The sequence below is a fragment of the Zootoca vivipara genome, chromosome 1 (genome assembly GCF_963506605.1).
Source record: "Zootoca vivipara chromosome 1, rZooViv1.1, whole genome shotgun sequence".
NCBI classification, from domain to species: Eukaryota; Metazoa; Chordata; class Lepidosauria; order Squamata; family Lacertidae; genus Zootoca; species Zootoca vivipara.
This window is the reverse complement of record NC_083276.1, coordinates 13105709-13129337: the sequence shown is the minus strand read 5'-3', so window position 1 is coordinate 13129337 and position 23629 is coordinate 13105709. Positions and strand designations below refer to the sequence as shown.

At 43.7% G+C, this 23629-nt stretch overlaps 1 protein-coding gene across 1 annotated transcript in view; it reads left to right on the top strand.

Moving 5' to 3' along the window:
* The window catches only part of KIF26A (kinesin family member 26A), a 141636-nt gene that overhangs the window by 58990 nt on the left and 59017 nt on the right, over nt 1-23629 (top strand). Inside the window, exon 4 of the mRNA XM_035105016.2 lies at nt 17380-17546. Coding sequence (XP_034960907.2) covers nt 17380-17546 — 167 coding nt within the window. The remainder of the gene's footprint in view (nt 1-17379; nt 17547-23629) is intronic.

The window sequence follows — 23629 nt, the reverse complement described above, 5'->3', positions numbered from 1 at the left end:
ATGTACACTGCCGCATGGAAATGAAGTAATGAAAGGAGAAGACATGTCTCTACCTCCAGTATGATTCATGTTTCACAGAGTAGAGAAAGTAAATGTAATGTGTCTTGATATCCCACAGAACCTCAACTGAAATCTCTCTCTTGTGCGTGAATGCTGTGGTTGGATGCATACCGGTACATAACTGTCCAACACTCACAGAACTGAGATAGACATTATTCCGTATGATTTAATGGAAAAATTCAAGGATAGAGAATTTGTACTAGTTAATACAAATTAGAACTTGCAATAGTTCTCAAGATCATTGGTTGGAAGGAGTGCAAAGGAGTGCAAAGTGAAGTGTCTTGAAAAACACAAACATTACCCTTCTCCATGGACATTGGACATGCCTAAGGTGGGTGGGAAGTCATAATCTTGCCCCCCCCCAACCAGGCACAGCCTCTCTTCTCCATTGAATTCTCTGGCCCGGCCCATACTGTTAGAAAAGTGCAGAATTCAGTTTAATAGGTACATTTGGCCATTTGTCGGATTGGTCAGGAAGCATGCAGCAAGGACGGCCCTTTTCGAGAAATACTTGACTTGGTTTCCTTTTTCCCAGTACAGTAAGGAGGGTGAATGTCCTGAAAACTTCTTTATCCCAGGCACCCTGCCAACGAAAAACCCTCCCAAACAAACAACCCGTCCATTTGATCTTTTCTCACCTGCAGGCCAAGTGGGTATTATTACAGTCTCTCGTAAAGGGACATGCCCAAACTAGCTGCGGCAGCCAGTTGAGCCAACAAGCATCAGTAATCATACCGAAAATGGTTGGCCTAGATTTTCACCTGTTCCTATCATGGGCAGGCTTTCACACCAGGTGTGCATGAGAGAATATTCAGAGAAGAGAGGACATAGAATGAGGCCCTTGCGTCAGGCAGTCATGGTACTAAAAATGTGCATGGCTTGCGTATGGTGGGACTGCGAGAAAATTAAAATTTTCTGGGGATGTATCCACGAGGAGCTTAAAAAGATGTTTAAAATCTCTATAGAAAAGAAACCAGTGGCGTACATATTAGAGATCCAAGGAAAGGACATCCCTCAGGATAAGAAAAGGCTCTTTCTGTATGCTACAGCCGCAGCCAGACTACTACAGGCTAAAAATTGGAAAGGGGGTGTTATCCCAACAAAGGAAGATTGGATAAGTAAATTATGTGATTTTATAGAATTGGCGAAGTTAACGGGAGCCATAAGACACCATACACACCAGAAATTAAGATTAGAATGGCGGTGTTTTGAAGAGTGTATGAAAACACTGTTCCAAAGACAATCGACTAATCCTTCCAGCAGCACCTTAGAGACCAACTAAGTTTGTCATAGGTATGAGCTTTCGTGTGCATGCACACTTCTTCAGATACACATGCACACGAAAGCTCATACCTATGACAAACTTAGTTGGTCTCTAAGGTGCTACTGGAATGATTTTTTTATTTTGTTTTGACTGCATCAGACCAACACGGCTACCTACCTGCATAGACTTAAAAGAAAAAATAAAAGAAAAATAACAGAACACCACTAGTCATCACATACAGCTCCCAAGTTAAAACAGTACAACGCATCATCAGAGATCTACAGCCTCTCCTGGACAATGACAGCTCCCTTTCTCAAGCTCTGGGAGGAAGACCTTTCATTGCCTACAGACAGCCACCCAATCTTAAACAACTCCTCACCCACAATAATACAACCACCAGACTTAACATGGACACTGGTACCAGAGCCTGCAATAAACCCAGATGCCAACTTTGCTGCCACATACACCCAGACAACACCATTACTGGCCCCAACAACATCCAACATACCATCTCAGGACTATTTAATTGCTCATCCTCTAACATTGTGTATGCCATCAAATGCCAACAGTGCCCTTCAGCTCTCTATATTGGACAAACAGGCCAAACCCTACGCCAAAGGATAAATGGACATAAATCTGACATCAGGAACCAGAAGACAGAAAAACCAGTAGGAGAACACTTCAATCTCCCAGGACATTCTATACAAGATCTCAAAGTAGCTGTCTTACTACAAAAGAATTTCAGAAATAGACTGGAAAGAGAAGTTGCTGAATTACAACTTATCACCAAGCTCAAAACCATGGAGGGACCTGGTTTGAACAGAGATATCGGATTCTTATCTCATTGCAAAACCATTTGCAGTCGTTTCCGGTCATCAACAGCTATCAGTCAGTCAATCACCCATTTCCACCACCCTTCTGAGTGATCCCCCCTCCCCATCCCCACCCCTCCCCACCCCTTCTCTACATAAGTGCCTGGAAACTCCCATTTCACTGTATCTGAAGAAGTGTGCATGCACACGAAAGCTCATACCAAAATAAAAACTTAGTTGGTCTTTAAGGTGCTACTGAAGGAATTTTTTTATTTTACTTCGACCCAGACCAACACGGCTACCTACCTGCATATACTTAAGTTTGTAAAGAAAACAAAGGAGACAAAATAACTAAATTGATTATTTATAGAGTAATATTTAAAAGATGCAAAATTGACATGACGCTTAAGCATAAAAAATGTTGAGTACTGGTGGAGGGAAGTCACATGGGTATAAATTTTGTGGGCATTGGTTATTGTATGTATTGTGGATGTATCTCTTTTTTCTCTCCCCCCCCTTTCTACTTCCTTTCTCTTTAGTATTTGTGCTTAATTTGTATGTGAACAATAATGAATGAATGAATGAATGAATGTGCATGGCTTGTTTCAAGAGTTCAAAGACTTTTAGGCCAGTTGTTATTTCCATTTGATGGCTGTGGGTGAAGCTAAGGCTAAGCTAATAAGGCAAATACAGCAAAAGTGTGTGTGTGTGTGTGTGTGTGTGTGTGTGTGTGTGTGTGTGTGAAAGAACATGGTAGTTCTTTAAAACAGTATATTTAAGAAATTCACTTTAAGGCAAGACTGAGTGTGCTGCTAAATTTCACTGCGCTTTTGTTCAAGTTCCAATAAATATATTTTCTGTGTATTACTAACACACAAACGTTTCTTGGATACGGGATGCCTGGCTAGTTGTGATAACCCAACTTGTGGAAGAGGCCGCACAGATCATACTTGAGGGCTTCATAGACTTTTCCAGCATTTTTCTTAATCATTCTTTTTGAAGGAATTTATTGCAAAACTGACGAACAATTCGGCTGTGCTAATTGGAAGAGATTTATTGCGCTGCTGCTGCTAAATGATGTAGCATTGTTTGATGGCAAAAAGTGTATAAAATAGTACAGTGGGATGCAATGGCGTGGCTGTTAGTTGCCCCTTTCTTCCTTTTATTTGTATTATTGATTTTATTTCACTGTTCAGGCAGTAATGGATTTATAATTAGAATACAGTCACAGTAATCAATGATGAGATTATTGGGCATATAAATAGAACTTTTGAGACTAAGATGAGGTCATTTCCTCCTGTAACCAAGGATCAATCATTGGGGGGTTGCTGAGAATTTTTAAGTAGCACTTGCAAGATTTAAGATTGAAATGGCTTCAGAGAAATAAATCCAGACCTACAGCTTACTTGTAAAAAATTCCCAACGGAAAGGATTGCTTTATATTTCTAGAGCAGGAGTGGGGAACATCTTTCAGCCTGAGGGCCACATTCCCTTTTGAGTTGCCTTCTGAGGGCCGCATGCCAGGGGTGGGCAGTGAATGGAGCAGCAAATCAACTCTACAAATCTATGATTTTATGATTCTCTGATCATGGCAGATTAACACGATCCTAGATTCCCCCGCCCCCCGGTCATTTAAAAACCACGAATACAAAACCCCAAAATTTCCCTTTTGAATTTAGAGCAGTGCAGAAAGCAGTTTGGGATATCCTGCAGTTTGGGAGGTCCTGAGAGTGCAGCTCATAGACACATCTGAACGTGCTTGCAGATGTTGGGCTTGTTCCTTCTCTGGATCTTGGCCAACATATGTATCCGATTACATCTGGTAAGATAACTTGAGCAAGGATTGAACAGCTTGAATTTTGAACTGTAATGAGGAGAAACAAAATAAAAAAATTCCTTCCAGTAGCACCTTAGAGACCAACTAAGTTTGTCATTGGTAAGAGCTTTTGTGTGCATGCACACTTCTTCAGATACACTGAAACAGAAAGTCGCCAGACCCATTTATATAGTGAGAGGGTGGGGAGGGGTATTACTCAGAAGGGTGGTGGGAATGGGTGATTGGCTGGTAGGTGTGGTAAACCTGTGGATGACTGTTAACGACTGCAATTGGTCTTACAGGAAAAAACAAGGGGTGAGATGGCTAAAAATAGCTTTATCATGTATAATGAGATAAGAATCTAATGTCTCTATTCAGACCAGGTCTTTCCATGGTTTTACGTTTGGTAATAAGTTGCAATTCAGCAACTTCTCTTTCCAGTCTATTTCTGAAATTCTTTTGTAATAAGACAGCTACTTTGAGATCTTGTATAGAATGTCCTGGGAGAGATTGAAGTGTTCCCCTACTGGTTTCTCTGTCTTGTGATTCCTGATGTCAGATTTATGCCCATTTATCCTTTGGCGTAGGGTTTGGCTTGTTTGCCCAATATAGAGAGCTGAAGGGCACTGTTGGCATTTGATGGCATACACAATGTTAGAAGATGAGCAATTAAATGAGATGGTATGTTTGATGTTGTTGGGGTCACTAATGGTGATGTCCGGGTGAATGTGGCAGCAAAGTTGGCATCTGGGTTTATTGCAGGCTCTGGTGAGGAGGTTGGTGATGTAATTAAAGCAAGCTGAAAGCAAATGGCTCTTCCTCACAACCTTGGAGGTGTTTGCATTGTCCTCCCACCCACCCCACCCCTCCTCCTTTATCAGTAAGTAGAGTTAAACGACAAAAGCAGCGACAAAACTGGTGGCTGTGTATTTTTGTGTGCCTCGGATAAGTGATTCATTTTGATCAAAGTGGCTTTGTGGAAGCATATTGAGCAACCGGCTTGAAGGAGCAGCGTCTCAGCTCAACAAAAGCTGAATGTGTCTTTCTAATGTGTGTCAGTAAATAGAGGTCAGGCAAGGTTTCTTTTCCCAATCTCTCTCTCTCTCTCTCTTTCTCTCTCCCCTAACCCCCCCCCCCCGCAAAAGCAATTATAGCAGGTTACATTACTCCAGCATAAATGCTTGGGATTGAATTGGACTCGAAATGATTGTTAAATCGCTTTGAAAGCTTTATAGGGAGTGATTAATAAATGGAATAAATACATGTAAATAAACAAACTTTGTTGTTGTTGTTAGTTGTTAAACATGTATGCCACCCTTCATCCCTGAGATTTTGTGCAGTTCATTGCACAAAAAAACAACCACAAAAGACACAGTATAAACAACAATAACTCCCCCATGTTGATGCATGGCTATCTCATATTGGCATCCCTATCTCTGTCCCTTGCTGCCTGCCCACTGGGCAGGATGCCGCCTCATCCCAAAGTAACAGATACTCTAAAAAGAGAATGCTGAATTGGATGGTAGGCAGATTGCACAGGGGAGCAGAAGCTCTTGCCTGCATTCTTCCTTATGCATCTTTGCCCGCCTCCTCATTTAGCAACTAATTACCTCTGCTCTTCCCGTCTTCCTAAAGGAGAGACAAGAAGAGAACAAGCAAGATAGAAGAAAGGGAGCCAGAGGCACCTGCTTTCCTGTGTTGCCTGCCTAAGATCTTCTCCAGCTTTCTCTGAGTCATTTTCAGCAGAGTTCTAAAAGACCAGGAAGCCTAGCTTGGCTTTCACCTAGCCAGCATGTGATGCAGGACATGTTTTGTTTAGAAAAGCCCCCAGATTCAGTCCCTCCAGGTAGAGCTGGGAGAGGTTTCTGCCAGAAACCCTGGAGGAGGGCTGCTGCCAATTAGTGTTCCTTAATCTCGTGTCCCCAGATGCTGTAGGACTGGGACTCTTATCATCCCCAGCCATAGAATAAAAGAATTGTAGAGTCATCGAGTTCAAACCCCCCCCCCCCCGGAAATGCAGGAATTCTTTGCCCAACATGGGCCTCAAACCCATGGCCCTGAGATTAACCGTCTCATGCTCTACTGACTGAGCTACTCATAGAATTGTAGAGTTGGAAGGTACCCCGAGTGTCATCTAGACCAACCCCCTGCAAAGCAGGAACCTCAGCTAAAGCATCCATGAAAGATGGCCATCCAACCTCTGCTTAAACACCTCCAGAGAGCCAGTGTGGTGTAGTGGTTAAGAGCGGTAGACTTGTAATCTGGGGAACCGGGTTCGCTTCCCCGCTCCTCCATATGCAGCTGTTGGGTGACCTTGGGCTAGTCATACTTCTGTGAAGTCTCTCAGCTGCACCCACCTCACAGGGTGTCTGTTGTGGGGGAGGGAGGGGAAAGGAGATTGTTAGCCGCTTTGAGACTCCTTCGGGTAGTGATAGAGTGGGATATCAAATCCAAACTCTTCCTCTTCCAAGGAAGGAGAGTCCACAACCTCCTGAGGGAGACCGTTCCAGAGTCGACAGCCCCTAGTGTCAGGAAGTTCCTGCTGAAGTTTGGCCAGAATCTCCTTTCTTGTAACTTAGCCAGTGGTCAGGGAAGATGGGAGTTGTAGTCCAAAAGGGTCTTTCTTGGGACCCAAGGTTGAAGAAGAAGAAGAAGAAGAAGAAGAAGAAGAAGAAGAAGAAGAAGAGGAGGAGTTTGGATTTGATATCCTGCTTTATCACTACCCGAAGGAGTGTCAAAGCGGCTAACATTCTCCTTTCCCTTCCTCTCCCACAACAAACACTCTGTGAGGTGAATGGGGCTGAGAGACTTCAGAGAAGTGTGACTAGCCCAAGGTCACCCAGCAGCCGCATGTGGAGGAGCGGAGACGCGAACCCGGTTCCCCAGATTACGAGTCTACCGCTCTTAACCACTACACCACACTGGCTTGAAGAAAACTGCTGTGTATAATTCTGAGCTAAATGGGCCAATAGCCTGAATCTTCAAGAGGCACATATAGTAGTAGTGCGAATAATATTTTTTTAAAAAACACGTGCTGCGTAGAAATAATAATAAAAGTGCAGAACTCTTCTTGGAGGGATGGCTTCTGTGGGATTGCTCTGTGGGTTTTATTCACCCGGGGCGCATCGTATACATAAAAGTCTGAGAGGTGCATGTTTAGGCACAGACACCAAAGACAGTTTTCTTGTTACTGGGCCACAGCTGCAGGTACTAAAACAACTACAGAAGTGAATTTTAGTCATAAAGTGCCTCTTATGCTATTTTATAATGAGCCCCGATGGAAACATTGTCAAGGAGCAGTAAAAAGTTTATGCTGGGAAATGTTTCCCCACAAAACGGCATAGGCTGCGCGCTTGGTATACTTTTTATGACGATCTTCTTGGTCTGTCAGGGAAGACTATTCCTTGGCCAAGTGCGTATGCATGTCTCACGCTGGCAGGGAGGGAGGTTTTACAGCTTCTGGAATTACCCATAGGGAGTCGTGATTTACGTCACATTTGTTCTCATTAATGGTGGTAGGTCATAAGAGTTTTAAGGTAAAATATGTTGAGGTGAGGCCATTTATTCCCGTTTCATGCGCAAGCCATCGTTTCTGTGAGGATGCAAACTTGTTCAATTAGCTGTGGCTGTGGGGTGCTATATTAGCTAAAGTAAACAAAAGCTCTTCAAATTAGTATGCCAGGGTGCTAGTCAGAACTGGATTTAAAAAAATCTATGAAAACGTAAACCGTTGGGGCTTCTTTTCACATTGCTTAGGGCTTGCTGATCAGAAGGTTGGTGGTTCGAATCCCTGCAACAGGGTGAGCTCCTGTTGCTCGGTCCCAGCTCCTGCCCATCTAGCAGTTCGAAAGCACATCAAAGTGCAAGTAGATAAATAGGGACCGCTCCGGCGGAAAGGTAAACGGCGTTTCTGTGCGCTGCTCTGGTTCGCCAGAAGCAGCTTTGTCATGCTGGCCACATGACCTGGAAGCTGTCTGCGGACAAACGCTGGCTCCCTCGGCCTATAGAGTGAGATGAGCTCCACAACTCAGTAAGAGCTGTTCGGAGTGGAATTTGCTACCAAGGAGTGTGGTGGAGTCTCCTTCTTTGGAGACTGATGGTCTTTGGACCTGATGGTCAGGGGCCCCTTTACCTTTACCCTTTTATTCCTGACTTGCAGAGTAGATTCAGTGCTGTGAGGACTCTTTCCAGACTCTTTGAAATAATCCAATGATTCCTTGGAAACTGATCAGGGACAATCCAAGACATTTTGCTCACTGGGCAAAAGGCAAGATTCCCCCTCTCCTCTTTGCCCATGTCTTGTACAGAAATCAGCTGGTCTGACAGCCGAATCTTAATTCAACACCGGAACAGGACAATGCCCACATCACATTTTTATGTTTTACTGGGGTGTTTTAAAAATGATAATTGTGCATCATCTAGATCAGGCACCCCCAAACTTCGGCCCTCCAGATGTTTTGGACTACAATTGCCATCTTCCCCGACCACTGGCCCTGTTAGCTAGGGATCATGGGAGTTGTAGGCCAAAACATCTGGAGGGCCACAGTTTGGGGATGCCTGATCTAGATGACATATGTTTATGGGCTGTATAAGATGCAACCAGCCAATGAAAATTAAGTTAGCAATGGAGTGTAGTCAGCACATGGAATGGCTTCCAGTTGTTTAGATCAACAAGCCAATTCTCAGTATTGCCTGATAGAAGGTAACAGGCAACCAGCTTGACCCAGCAGTCCCATGTACCACAGGCTAGTTTAGGGGGTGTGGGGCAGGCTGTGGGACACACACAACTGCCCTCCAGTAGAAGGCTGTGGGCCAGGGGCTCATGAGGCACAGCTAGGTGTGCAGGTGTGGCCCTTTTCCCACATTTGCTTATGTGAGATGTTCTCCTCACTCTGCCTAGTGGTAGGGCTAGCCATGTTTGGATTCCCAATGAGATGATCTGTCATGGCGGACTAGTTTCCTGAACGATAGCTTGCTCACATTATCAATTTTCTCTTGCAGTATTCAGCCACAGGAGGCGTGTTCTTCAACCTTAGATTACCCGACTACAGTTTCCATTGTCCATGACCATTGAATTTGCTGGTTGAGGCTGATGGAAGTTGGAGTCCAACGACACTGAAGGGCATTGAGTTGGGGAAGGCTGCTTTAGAGCACGGTCCTTTGTTGGTCTCCTTCTCTGGAAGAGTAGAGCAGCCAAATTTCAGCAAGAAATAGCCAAATGGGCTTGTAGAAAATGAGACAGGGTTTCCTGACATTAATTCCTGCTAGATCGCTTTCTGCCAATCACAAAGGCACCTGTCATCAGCTTCTGAACAACTAACACCCAAGTGCATCATTGTATATTGCTTTAAGCATTATCATCATGAGTGATGCATGAATATTGCATTGATTGACACATAGTAAGTGCCAAAGATACAAGGAACCCCCAACGGCGGTTTCATTCCATGTCTTTTCTGCTGCTTCCTGCAGTGAGACATGGGGCGGGACACATCAATATTGGCTTCCCTTGTTCTGAGTCCAAGTTTGATAGTTCCCACTTCCCCACTCCTGATGCTACCAAATGCAGGACCTCCTCAGAATGGCAGTGTGCGTGGGACAAGGATTAATCTTGCTTACTGCACAATAATATCCTGATTCTGTTCACCTACACCCCTGCCTAGAAAACAACACCTTCCCATATTGGTTAAATGTGACCACACATTTAATGTAAGGTGTACTTAGCTCTCATGGCACTCTAATCGTGAGTTAAGCCATGAATCAATCCTCTAAGGTAGGCCACTCCTATTATCTTCTCATGAGAGATAGGATGGCAGGCCTGGAAGAACTCGGTGTATCTTGAGAAGTTCAGGAGAACCTTAACTGGATCACACTCATCTGGTCAAGCAGCCTGTTTTCCACATGGTGGTCAACCATATGCCTATGTGAAGTCCGTACCCAGGACACGAGTACAAATCCCCTCCCCACAGTTGTTCCTCAGTGACTGGGATTCAGAAGCATATTGCCTCTGATGTCATCACTTAGTAGGTGTTGATAGGCTCATCCACCATGAATTTGTCTTACGCCCTTTTAATGTCACCGAAGTTGGTGGCCACTGCTACATATTGTGCAAACAAATTCCATACTATTTTCATTTCATTTCAAATTTATATCCCACCCCTCCTCCCAAAGGAGCCCAGGGTGGCAAACGCGCAAGCAATATAACATCTAAATACAATGCAGACTGGGAAAAACCTCTATTTAAAAGTTTTGAGAAGAGAATGTCTGCTCCATGCATGCAAGGCAGATTTGGGCTTGTGTTTCGCCAACATTAGCCCTCCATGCCACATGTGCTGTGTGAAATTCTTTCTCTTGTCTGTCCTGAATCTTCCAACATTCAGCTTCATTAGATGACCCCAGGTTCTAGTATTTTGAGAGAGGGAGGAAAAGCTTCTCTTTGCCCATTTTCTCCACGCTGTGAATAAATTTAGATCCACCCCCCACTTTTGGGTTGCCTTAGACTACCCAGTGCGCTCATGGCTGAGATGAGATTTCAACAAGGTTTTCAGGACACATACAGGCCTGCATGTTATCCTTCCTTTACTGCTAGTCCGCAGTCATGTCCCAGGGAGACTTGATAGTCACCATGTGCCGGCAATGAGAGACCCACAGTCTTATCACGCTGTTACGAAACTGTTGGAGAGGATCCTTCAACTCTGGGGCAGGGGGTGCCGTATTTAATTTCTCCCTCACTCTTGTCAGTACATGGCAAAACTTGTTTAACCCCTGACTTTAAGGGTGTTAATTGAGTAATTAAAGATTTAGTGGGTGTGATATGGATCATCTGTAGATGTGTTATTTCGCTAATTAATTTATCTTGGCAAGCCTGAAACATTTCCCCTCCTCTTTCAGCAATCAATGCACACACACTTGCAGAAACCCCTTCCGTTGATACAAACCAGGCTTGTAGAACTAGGTTTTGTTCTTGGCCAGTTGCATGGGCCTGTGCATATTTTGGGGTGATAAAGGTATATCTGTTGACACTGGAGGTCAACAGGCCCCTTTGAAGCTTTGAGAAATGAAATAAGTTGCTTCATGTTATCTGACTTACGAGGTCCGTGACTATTGTCTGCTGCGACGGGCAGCGACTTTCCAAGGTGCTTTTAACAAGTTTACCCCTTGTCTATTTTTATTAATGCCAGGGACTGAAGCTCTGACCTTTTCCATGCACAGCACATGCTCTGCAACTGAGCAAAATACTGCACCCTTTTGCATTGCATATACTAATGCAGTAATGTGTGTAGGACTTTTATCACGTGGTGGTGCCAAATGACTGGGCTGCTTCACATCCTCAGGCCAATATCCTATGAGGCTGTTGTTGTTTAGTCCTTTAGTTGTGTCCGACTCTTCGTGACCCCATGGACCAGAGCATGCCAGGCACTCCTGTCTTCATATCCAGGCTAGAGAAAGAATAAGAGAATAATTTCTGCCCTATTGCATATGGTAAACAGGTTCCTTTGGTTTTCCTGTTTAGTCAGAAATGACAGTGGGACAAGAGATTATGGTGTGAATTGGTCTTTAGCTCAGAAGGTTCTGTGTGTATGCAAAGCCCCCTTTATACTCATTACTTGCCTGAAGGAGGCATTATGTAATTACTGGTTAATGGGGGTTCCTCTGGAATCAGGCACATGGCTTGTCGTTCATGTAGTAGTATGCTTGTATGCAGTGGCAAAAGTGGTGTGAGCAACCACTTTTGTATAGGCTTACAGATGACCATGTTAACATGTGAATATCTGGACAGATGGCCCACACTGTGCCTGAATTTAGAGCATAGAATCATAGAGTTGGAAGAGACCACAAGGGCCATCCAGTGCAACCCCCTGCCAGGCAGGAAACACCATCAAAGCATTCCTGACATATGGCTGTCAATCCTCTGCTTAAAGACCTCCAAAGAAGGAGACTCTACCACACTTCTTGGCAGCAAATTCCACTGTTGAACAGTTCTTACTGTCAGGAAGTTCTTCCTAATGTTTAGGTGGAATCTTCTTTCTTGTAGTTTGAATCCATTGCTCCGTGTCCGCTTCTCTGGAGCAGCAGAAAACAACCTTTCTCCCTCCTCTATATGACATCCTTTTATATATTTAAACATGGCTATCATATCACCCCTGAACCTTCTCTTCTCCAGGCTAAACATACCCAGCTCCCTAAGCCGTTCCTCATAAGGCATGTTGAATTTTTCAACCTTCAAATTCCAAAAATGAGGGGTGCTGAAAAGTTGTAGCATGACTTGCTTAAACATAATTTAGTTTTGCTTGGTAAGTAAAATGTGTGTAAAAATGCACAGAAATCATTAAAAATGATTGCCAAAAACTTGCAGTTGTATTTATTGTTATTGTTATTATTAATTTAGCATTACCTGACATTTTCAGAAGGTAAAATTGAAATAATTCGGTCTTCCGAAAACAGTTTATGTGTTTCGTCGTCAAAAGTAGGCTTACCAAGCTAAATGTTGTCCAATCACAAAAAATAGCAGATTTGAATTCCTCACACCCAAAAACGTATTTTGAAGACCTCTGACTGAAGAACTTTTCAAAAAATACACTTCATCCCCTAAAATGACACTGCCTAGTGCCAAGGCTGGAGCCAAGAATATGGCCCCAATTCCCAGTAATTGTGTGATGCCTCCTTCACTCAAGTAACACACAAAAAGGGCTTATGTTTCTGTGCAATAGATGCAGAGCAGTGCATTTAACTAACTATAGAAAAGATCTAGCATGTCACCATAGGAGACGGTTGTAAAACATGATCTATAGCATCGTGGATTTTAAAGTTTGGTGGCATCCCGGGGAGTATTTAATTGCATTTGTGCTTCATTGCAACGCTGTCTCTTTTTGCCTAAATTTATTTTAACTAATTAGTTTGAAATGTCAGAGTAGTATTTCAGACGGCAGAAACATCATCCATTACCATTCATGGAGTCGTTAACCCTAGCTACAAATATGTATTGTGGCATCTCCTCTAATTAAGAATTTTTAAAACGAATTCCCGGACTCTACTTTTAGCAGTCCTTCCTCAAAATAGTTTTAAAATGAATTGCGTTGATCTCTACATTCACATGAATAGTGTCCTGCACTGGGGGAAATCAAGACAAAGGACGAGGTTATGAATGACTGGTAGTCATGATGGCTATATGCTTTTGTCCACTTTGATGGCTATTGTCCACCTTGTGAGTTTCACAGGCACTTCTGGTTGGCTGTGGTAGGAAACTGGATAATGGACTAAATAGGCTCCAGAGTGTTTTAGCATGTCCTAAAGCAGGCACCCCCAAACTTCGTCCCTCCAGATGTTTTGGCCTACAATTCCCATCTTCCCCGACCACTGGTCCTGTTAGCTAGGGATCATGGGAGTTGTAGGCCAAAACATCTGGAGGGCCGCAGTTTGGGGGTGCCTGTCCTAAAGACGTGCAGACCTTGTTGTTGCTGTTGCTGTTGTTAATTTAATTTATATATCGGCCTTTTTCATACCTGCCAAGTTCCTGTCAGAGAAATAACGGATTGGACCGGAAGTAGCAGACCGGAAGTCGTACTGCAGCCATTTTGGAACTGGGCAAAGCAGCATCAAGAGTCGCTTCTGAGCATGCTCTGCCCAGTTCCAAAATGGCCATCGCGCCAGAATAAACCGGGGGAAAACAAAAAAATCCGGTTTTTTCAGCTTGGAACAGCTGGGAAAACGGGGGTTTCCCGGGGAATACGGGAGACTTGGCAGCTATGGCCTTTTTCAGAAGGTCCCAGGGCGGTATACAACATTAAAAGTGCATTACAGAACACCAATGATTAAAACCTAATAAAAATCTAATAACATGCATACTGACAGGCAGCCTAATAATAAAATAGTCATCATTTCTGTATTTTAGAATTTCTGTTTTGTTGGAAGCCGCCCAGAGTGGCTGGGGGAACCCGGCCAGATGGGCGGGGTATAAATAATAAATTATTATTATTATTATTATTATTATTATTATTATTATTATTATAACAGCCCTCTCCATCACACTTTCCCAGGCCGTAGATGATTTAATAGCCATAGGCCTGGGTAAAGAAGAATGTTTTTGCCTGGCACCTAAAGACATGTAATGATGGCGCCAGGCGAGCCTCTCTGGGGAGAGCATTCCGCAATCGGGGACCCACTACAGAAAAGGCCCTTTCTCCTGTTGCCACCCACTGAACCTCTCTGGGATGGAGGGACATAGAGAAGGACCTCGGATGACAAGCACAGGGTCCGGGACTGATCATATGGGGAGAAGCAGGGGGTTGGAGTAGATTTGGTCCCTTCCAACTCTATAGTTCTAAGTGGATAGACTTCATTGTGGCTGGAGAGACTGTAGCTTTGAGGTTAGAAAGCTGGGAGGGAGCAGCAAGCATCTCTGTAGAACTCCTCTGGGTTAAATACGGAAGGGTTGTCTTAATGACCCCCTCGAGTTAATCACAATGCCCTCAATATAAATAACTAGGTATTTGTATAACTGGGCATGTGTTCCAAATCAGGTTGCCAGAACAGGCAAAGATCCATTTGCACACATGGCTTTGCAGGAGGCTAAAAAAATAAAATAAAAGTAGCTATCTCCTCTGAGAATGAAAACATTTGTGAAAATGTGAGTTATATGAAATGTGGTGTGTATCTGTGAAGGCTTTTATATGTTTGTTTGTTTGTAGGTGTCTCTCTCCTCCAACCCCCCAAAAAGAAATCAATGTTTTTACTCGGTTCTTTTGGCTGCTCATGTGGAAAGATGCTACAAATGTGCCCGCTTGGTTTGTTCCTCTTAAAACAGATAGTGCTTGTAGATGATGCGCGACTGAGAAATAATTCCTGACAGTTATAACTGAAGCAGATAAACCGTTCTGCCAGCCACCGAATAATGCCGTAAAACAAAAAGGGTTCTGCTTATCGTTTTCCATGTTTTCATGCTTGTCAGGCAGTTTAACAGTGCATTACCTATAACAAAGGGTCTCCGTTTTATTCCTCTTGTCTGCCTCTGGTCATGGTTTTAACCTTGTCCAGCATGGACCTTTGCCGACATGGCTTCCTTTTTTATTGCTTATTATTGTGGCTGGGTACAGAATATAGGAAAGAGAAAACGGCTTGTCAGGCAGACGTGGTGGTTTGGGAAACATCTTACAGGACTGTTGGGCTTAGATCTGGGCTAGGTGTGATGGGAGTTCAACAATATTTGGAGATCCACAGGTTCCCCATCACTGGTTTAGATGATCCATTCAAGTCACCTGATCCAAATCTTTGTGCTGGTAGGACTCCCAAGACCTGCTGATGAGGCCTTCCAGATAGTAGCGTAAAGAAGATGCCGTCCAACGTCCTTATGTACTGCTTTCTGGATTTGTGTAGGATTTGTTCCTTAGCCTTTTCTTCCCCCAAAGATGTCGCACAATGCACTGGAGGTCTAGGACAGGCATCCCCAAACTTTGGCCCTCCAGATGTTTCGGACTACAATTCCCATCATCCCTGACCACTGGTCTTAGCTAGGGATCATGGGAGTTGTAGGCCAAAACATCTGGAGGGCCACAGTTTGGGGATGCCTGGTCTAGGACCAGAGTTTTCCTTCTCCTAGATGGGGGACCTTCCCAGGTTGCCAAGCTCCATCTGCCCCTTATTTCCCTCTACAGCATAAACTGCCTTCTTGACTGTTGGACCCTCTATTGGTCTTGTCTGCTCAGTCCACCGGAGCCTAACTGTGCAGTTACAGTTGGAAATAGTATTTATTTTATTTTAGTTTATTCGGGGAATTTCTATCCATTGTAACCACCCCCCGGAGCTGGCTACAGACATACAAAACCAATATGTAAACTATATCGTAATAATACACTAAAATAAAAGATAGGCACCGGGAATCAAATCTGGATAAGGTTCATGGCAAAATTGACAAATGCTGTGAACTGCCCCATAAAAATTAATTCAGTCACGGAAAGCTTGGTAAAATAAATGGGTTTTTAGTTGCTGTCGAAAAAGCCAACAGTCTGCAGCAGCAGGCAGTCTTTGTGAAACACAGCCTTAGAGTCATCATTGATTCTTCCCTATCAATTTGATCAAGGTGTCTTCCTCTCTTATTTCAAGCCCCTTGTCAAAACCCACATCTTTAGTGTTTTCTGAACAGTCACTATCACTTCTATTGCTGTTTGATGCTGTCATCTTCCCTCGTCATCCTTTGTCATCCTCTCTCATCATTTCATTTCCCTGACATCCTATCCTCATCCCAGTTCTGTAGTCTCCTGGGCCGGAATTGCCTAATATCTGTGTCCCACACAGCATAGGTACTAAATAAATATGGTAGCATGGGTTGTAGTAAGAGATCTGAAGTCTCCCAGACAGGTAGTCATCCTGTCTCTTGTGGCTCATTCACGTGGGAGTTCAACATGGATTTGAAGAAAAAGAAGACGAAGAAGAGAAGAGAAGAAGAGTTTGGGTTTGACATCCCGCTTTATCACTACCCGAAGGAGTCTCAAAGCGGCTAACATTCTCCTTTCCCTTCCTCCCCCACAACAAACACTCTGTGAGGTGGGTGGGGCTGAGAGACAAGTGTGACTAGCCCAAGGTCACCCAGCAGCTGCATGTGGAGGAGCGGAGACGCGAACCCGGTTCACCAGATTACGAGTCTACCACTCTTAACCACTACACCACACTGGCTGCTTCCTTCTCTCTCTCTCTCTCTCTCTCTCTCTCTCTCTCTCTCTCTCTCTCTCTCTCTCTCTCTCTCTCTCTCTCTCTCTCTCTCTCTGCGTCCACGTAACATCCTCTTCATCCACGTGGCAGCACTAAATTCTGATTTTCCTGTCTGCAGATAATCCAATAAGGGAAAGACATTCAGCATGAAATGGCATGTTACCCAATTGTGAACATACTGAAGCACATTGTGTGTGCATGGCTGTTTTTATTATTATTAAGAAAACACACACCTGTGTGGTGATGTTTCGATGGGTGCCATCTATCATCATGGTTTCCACCAGCCCAAAGGGAAGGATGTGGCCTGCCCTTTTTCTACTGGTTGTTTCTGAAGAAACGTTCATTGCGGTTGTAGGTGTATTTTTAAAACCGCTCATTTGAAGTGCTGTCGCACAGAACAGCTGTGTAAAAAAATAATATGTGCACTTGCAGTTATGGGAGGTAGGAAAGGAAAAGGAGAAGGAAGGAAGTGGCCGTTTTTCGTGGGAGCAACTCCAAATCTATGCTGGTCTTGAAGCAAGATACTTTTTAATGGACTGCTCTTTTGTGCAAGTCAGGTATAGTGGGAAATAAAATAATAATAATAATAATAATAATGGTATATGAATGAAGTTAAATAAATACCCAATTGCATGCCCACAGTTCTCAGGTGGGTGGAAGTAGTATTAGTCTTAAGTTAATATATTTACAACTCCCTGTTTTTAATTTTGCTTTTTCTTCCTCAGGAGGCAACAGCAGCAGAGTGCGGAAGGGAAGGCTCCAATATCCAAGTCACCTCAGGGCAAAACAACTGTGACCAAACTGGGACCAATGGCCCATTGGCTTCTCAAAGTCTGGTTGCCCCGGCCGGCGTCTCTGCAGGGACTTCAGCTGCAGCGTCATTCTTCATAAGGTAGTTTTCACCATTACGATTTACATAGTTGCTCTTGCGTATAAAATGACCGCAAACCAAGCGCTTACTGGACAGTTGGTGTTGGTGTTGCAGATGGAAACTCGGGCAGGAGAATTGCTTGGGTAATGAATGGGATCACTATGCAATGGAAGCATGAGCTTGCAACTTCTGCTGGGGGAAAAGATTGTGGGTTGGGAGCAGGGTGGAGTTGTAGCGGAAAAGCAATGGGTAGGCACCTTCCACCTCTTGCTTCTCTACTGGAAATCTTGCTTACCTGTGCCAGGAAAAGTGGGAGCTGTGTTTTGGAAGCATGTACAAAGGTGCTTTCTTTTCTCACTCATTGACAGGGGTGTGCGTGGACAAACAGTAATTCTCTTTACACTCAGCGGTCTTGGGAACTGTAGTTCCATGAGCAAGGCTAGATATTTTCATAGCAGAGGCTTGTAGTTGCCGCTCATCTTGTCTTAAGAGACAATGGAGGGCGCCTCTGGGGGTGAAGTCAAACTGCTGTGTTAGCAGCACCGAAGGGAAGCCCGGGCAGTGTGCATGGAAGACCTGGGCTGCCCAGATGGCGATATTTCCCTTCTTGGCCTTCCTAATGTGTACCAAAGGAAAGCAGAGCAATACATTTGGCACCAGCTTGGCTGCAGGAGTTGCCAGAAGGAGACGTACAAGGCGCCACCCAACTGTCTTAAGAGACTCCACTCCAAATTTGTTTAAGGCAGGGTTTCCCAAACTTAGGTCTCTAGCTGCTTTTGGAATACAGTCCCCATCATCTGTGGCCCCTGGCCCTGCTAGCCAGGAATGATGGGAGTTGTAGTCCGGCCACAGCAGAAGACTCAAGTTTGGGAAACCCTGGTGTAAGGTGTACTCTTTAGCCTTTTCTTCTTCCAAAGATATCCTGCAAAGCAGCAGAGGTTTCAGATCAGAGCTTTCCTTCTCTGGTGGTATGGTCAGTGCTGAGCTACAAGGACCGAGTGATCTGCTTTGGTGTGAAGCTGCTTCCTGTGTTTCCATCCACTTCTCTCTGTAGCTACTGGGATACCTGATATTGCCGGGTTCCAACATTACTCCTGTGGACTTTTGTTTTTTTGTTCTTTCTCACACTGATTCTATCTTGTAGATAGCACATACAAGCTGTTACATAACTTGGGCAGATTTTGCTTTGTTACGCTCTGTGAAATGTGCGCAGGCTGCATTTGCATATTGACTCAAGAGTCCTTCCTTAAAAGTGGTTGCTCAACTTAATCAGGCTTAATTATGCAACACTCTTACATTTAACTTTGATATTTTTACTCATTAGCCTCAAGAGGAAGCGCATAGTCTTCCCCTGCTCGCGCACGTGCTATAATACAATCTGGCACCTAAACAAAATTTGAGACAGAGTTTAACTCCCCAAATTCCACTCTCTCTCTCTCGAAGGAAGGGAATTTCTAGTGTCGGAATGCAAGGCAAATGCCACCCCAGACTCCCGTTCCTTAATCAGGAAGATGCTTCTGGCTGAGAAGGGCTCACAGAGCTTGGCAGAAGCAGCATTTTCCCATCAAAGAACTGGCACAAGAAGAAAGGGTTTCTTTTGTCAAAATCTTAAGATGTTAGATAGAGGCCCAGATGCAATAAGAGAGGGTCCTGGTTTTCACAGGTGCAAGGGCACAAATCCTGTCTACCACGAAAGGTGCTTGCTTGGGAATTTAAAGAGGTTTTAAAGGATCTTGGAAGTGGGGTGAACATTCAAAAATGCACAGCTTGGGATCAAAGAGCAAAGAATGCTCACTGAGAGGCAGCGTGACCTCACGGCTAGACTAGGGGACGAGGACTGAGGAGAGATCTGGATTCGAATCTGTACTCGCCAAATAAGCTTCAACTGCAGATACAATCAGGGATGGTTAGGACAGGATACAGTATACCTGAGCTCCATGGAGGAAATGTTGGATCTAGGTATAATAAAAAAGAAAACAAGGTTGGGTCCAAGTTGGGCAGAATTAAGAACAAGACCTTGTGCTTTTTTCCTCTTCCTTTTTAAATGCTGGTGTCTCTGTTGTGACTCTGTAAGGCTCCTTACTTTAACACTCCCCATTGCTGTAAGCCATTTATCCCAACCTAACTCTGATACCCAATGTGAGAAAATGGTTCAAAGCAGCAGAGCTCAAAGCAGGACGACTTGGGAGAGGTGATTATTTGCTCCCTTTCCTTGCGTGTTTAGTATAAAAGTTACACTCCACCACCACTATCAATGTTTAATGGTTCTTTAATAGATAATTATTTTTCTATGTTTTCAGCTGTTCTTATTTTTATCCGTAGACATGTCCCTGTCAGGGAAGAAAGGTGGGGTATAAATAAATATATATATCAATAACAGTAATCATAATAATGCATACAAATTTAATTTAATTGTGGATGAGACTTCTATAGGTGCCATTGTTGAGCATGAAAAACAAATTGATCTCAGAGCAAGAGAGGTGAGAGCTTTCACTGCTCAGCTAATGTGGCTTCTATCGTATTTGGGAACAAGTGGATATATAAATAGATGCAATGCAAAGAAAAGGCGTTAAGAATCTCTAGGGATAGATTTTATGCTTCTAGAAAGTGCATTTAAGCTGTATATGTACATCCATATGAAGTTTATTTTGAAGGTACTAACTTTCATTATTTGTAATTAAATATAATTGTTTGTTACCTTTTTGTATGTTATTTACAAAACTCCAGACCTTTATCTACCCAGCCTCATACTGTGACTTCGGTCACTAGAACGTGGCAGAATGCTGAGAGAGTAAAGTGGGATGTTGAAAACCAGCTTAAGAAATATTTTATCTTCTTGCCTTACTCAAATGCTTTCTCCCCACTTAGCTACAAATGTTCTTTTACAATTTCAGAGATTAAAAAAACAACAACCTCAAATCTCTTTCCGGATAGGACAAATCTCTTTGAAACCACCTGCCGTGTTGCAGATTTCATGCCCTTAGTGTTCAAATGCCCAGAACTGTATTTGGACGTTTTATCTTCAAAGGAAGCATTTAGTAGACTTATTTCTAGAACCAGAATGCTCAGTCATATTTGCATGCCTCTGAGTTTGCGGATTAAAGAATCTAATTATTCACTAATGAGCATTAATGGTACATATAAACTGGGGGTCACTCTCCTATTACAGGCACCTGATGGTTTGCTGATAAGCATTTGGCCATTAGATTGACCATAAAATACAGTCAATAATTGAGGTGACTGGGAGAGCAGGCACCTTATCAAGTGTAGCCTTAGCAAGACAGCTTGTCATGTCTCAGGATACTGGCTGAGCAGTGACTGAGCATATGATTAGGCCATTGGAACATTGTGCCCCTAATGAAATGGGAAGAAGAGCATTGCAATATTAGCACAACTGCTAAATGACTAATGTGTTTTTCTTCCAAGGCTCAGGCGCTTCAATTAGTTCTGATAAATGGTTCGCTTTGCTGTTTATTGTGAACTGGGAAGCTGGGGGGGGGGGAGGAGGTTCGGGGGGGGGGCTTGACTACCTTTGAGACATGAGAAGCTTCCTTATCACTGGTCCATTTAGCTCAGTATTGTCTTACTGTTTTAACCCACTGTGGGATCTTTGGGTGAAGGCTGGGTAAGGAAAAAAAATAAAAAAATCACAGAATCATAGAATTGTAAAGTTGGAAGGGACCCCGAGGGTCATCTGGTCCAACCCCCTGCAATGCAGGAATCTCAGCTAAAGCATCCATGACAGATGGCCATCCAGCCTCTGCTTAAAAACCTCCAAGGAAGGAGAATCCAGTACCACCCGAGGTAACTTGCTCCTCTGTCAAACAGCTCTTACTTTCAGAAAGGTTCTTCCTGATGTTTAGTCAGAGTCTCCTTTCTTGTAACTTGAATCCATTGGTTGGAGTCCTACTCTCCAGATCGGGGAAACAAGCTTGCTCCATCTTCCGAGTGACAGCTCTTTCGATATTTGAAGATGGCTATCATATCTCCTCTCAGTCTCCTCTTTTCCCCAGGCTAAACATACCCAGCTCCTTCAACCATTCCTCATAAGGCTTGGTTTCCAGACCTTTGACCATCTTGGTCACCCTCCTCTGCACATGTTCCAGCTCGTCGATATCCTTAACTCCTTCTTCTTCATCACCTGATTGACAACTGCTCTCCAGAGTTTCAGACGGGGACATTTCTCCCAGGCCACCTTGGAGACGCTGGGATTGCACATGGGATTGTGCAAAGGTGCATACAGGTGCATCTCCATCCAAACATTAAAGAGGCATTATTGCAATTGAGGAACCCATCCCAGCCAGGCAGAATAACTTTAGAAGGGTCAGTGAGTCGTGTCACCCTGGAGAGATGTGTATGGTCTGAGCAGAGTCCCAAGAAGCAGGCAGAAGGTCCCAGATGGCTTTATTTGGCACCTGGTCTGAGGTTCCCCATCCTTGATACTGTATATCTAAACATAACATAAACCACTTTCAGATATAGGACTAGCCAATTATTGGTTCACTCATGCATTATGGTACACATTATTTATTTACCATACATTTATATGGTGTTCGTGGCTTATGTGACCTGCATTATGTCAATGACCAACAACTTGAACAAGAGACTCAAAACTATTCAGAACAGGCAAAAACAGCTTCAGGTCATTTGGTCTGGAGGGGAAATTCCTTCTCTATCCCAGTTATGGCTATAATTCTTGCAGGTGTGAGCACTAAGACTGCAAACTGGGAGCAATCCCTGTTTAATTTAGGGATTATTTCCAAGGAAGCATGCATGGGATTGGGATGCCCAACTTCCGAAAGGAAATTTGGGGCAGGTCCTGATGTACCTCCAGCAAGGAATCTCCTTCATCTTCTTCTGCTAAAGTGTCCTTAGCAAACTAGTTATTCCAGCAGATCCCTCTCTCGGATTTTTTCAGCGATTTGCCCATGCAGATCTGAGGTCAAAATATATATTCTTGAGCATTTGTGCCAAAAGAAAATTCATCAAAACACTCTAAATCATTAACATACTTCATGTGCTGCCTTGGATAACAGGGACCCCTGGACTTAGGTGTGCATACAATTTTCTTTTTTCGCCTCCCCCCTCTCCCCCCCCCCACAACGTGAGTGCCTTAACATTCATACATTATTTAATACAGCAGTGGATGTGAACTGCCTTTTGTCTTTCTGAACCGCTTGCTGTCCAGGCTTCTGTGATGTGACCTTGGGTAGTAACCATAGAAACGTGTTAAAAGCATCAGCCTAAAAAGAAAAAATGAAAAAAAATCAGTAGTTTGGAATGACAGGGATTCAAATTCCGCGAAAGGAGGTTATGATGTATTGAGGATACTAGAAGCATATATTACTTCTAACCTGTTAAACCTGATTATTCTGAGATGATCAGCGCTTTTCATAATTTTCATGGAGGGAAGGGAAAAAGTGTATGGAGACGTACTATGCATTTTAAAAATAGCCTGCTTTAGAAATATTTGCAGCTAAATCTTTGAAAGCTGTCATCCTGAGTCTTGGCTTAGCTGTTAAATGTAGGCATTGTTTCTCCATTGAGTTGCTGATGTAGTCCTCCAGTTTTCTATATTTAATAGCTAGAAACATTTGCTCAGCGCCCCCCCCCCCGCCGCCCCCGGTCCCTCTGGGAATAACTTGGCACCGCAGCTTTTGCACACACAGAGCTGGCATGATTTGAAACCCGTCTTGACAGATGGAGAGGAGATAACTGGGTTAGTAGTTAAGTAGGTCACTAGAAGCAAATGGATTCTGTGACTCATCAGATACCAAGTTAGCCCTTTTAACAGTGCTTGCATGTAGAATTTCTGGAGGCTGTGCAGCAAACCTGCATAGACTTTTGGTGGTGATGGTGGTGGGAGTTTATATGGTGGTCCTTAAGTGTTGCTAAGAGTGCTAACGGGGAAGTCTCTTTAAATGAGGGGTGCTTGTTAAACAAAAGGCAGATTTTTCACACCATGTGGTCGAGCCAGCCCAGGGTGACTTTGACACCATGTTAAGATGACGAAAATGTCTTCTGAATGCAATCCCCATGTGATTTGCCAGGCATTGGACGATGCTAAAAGTTCTGCAGGGTAAGGTATGATGGATCTTGGTTCT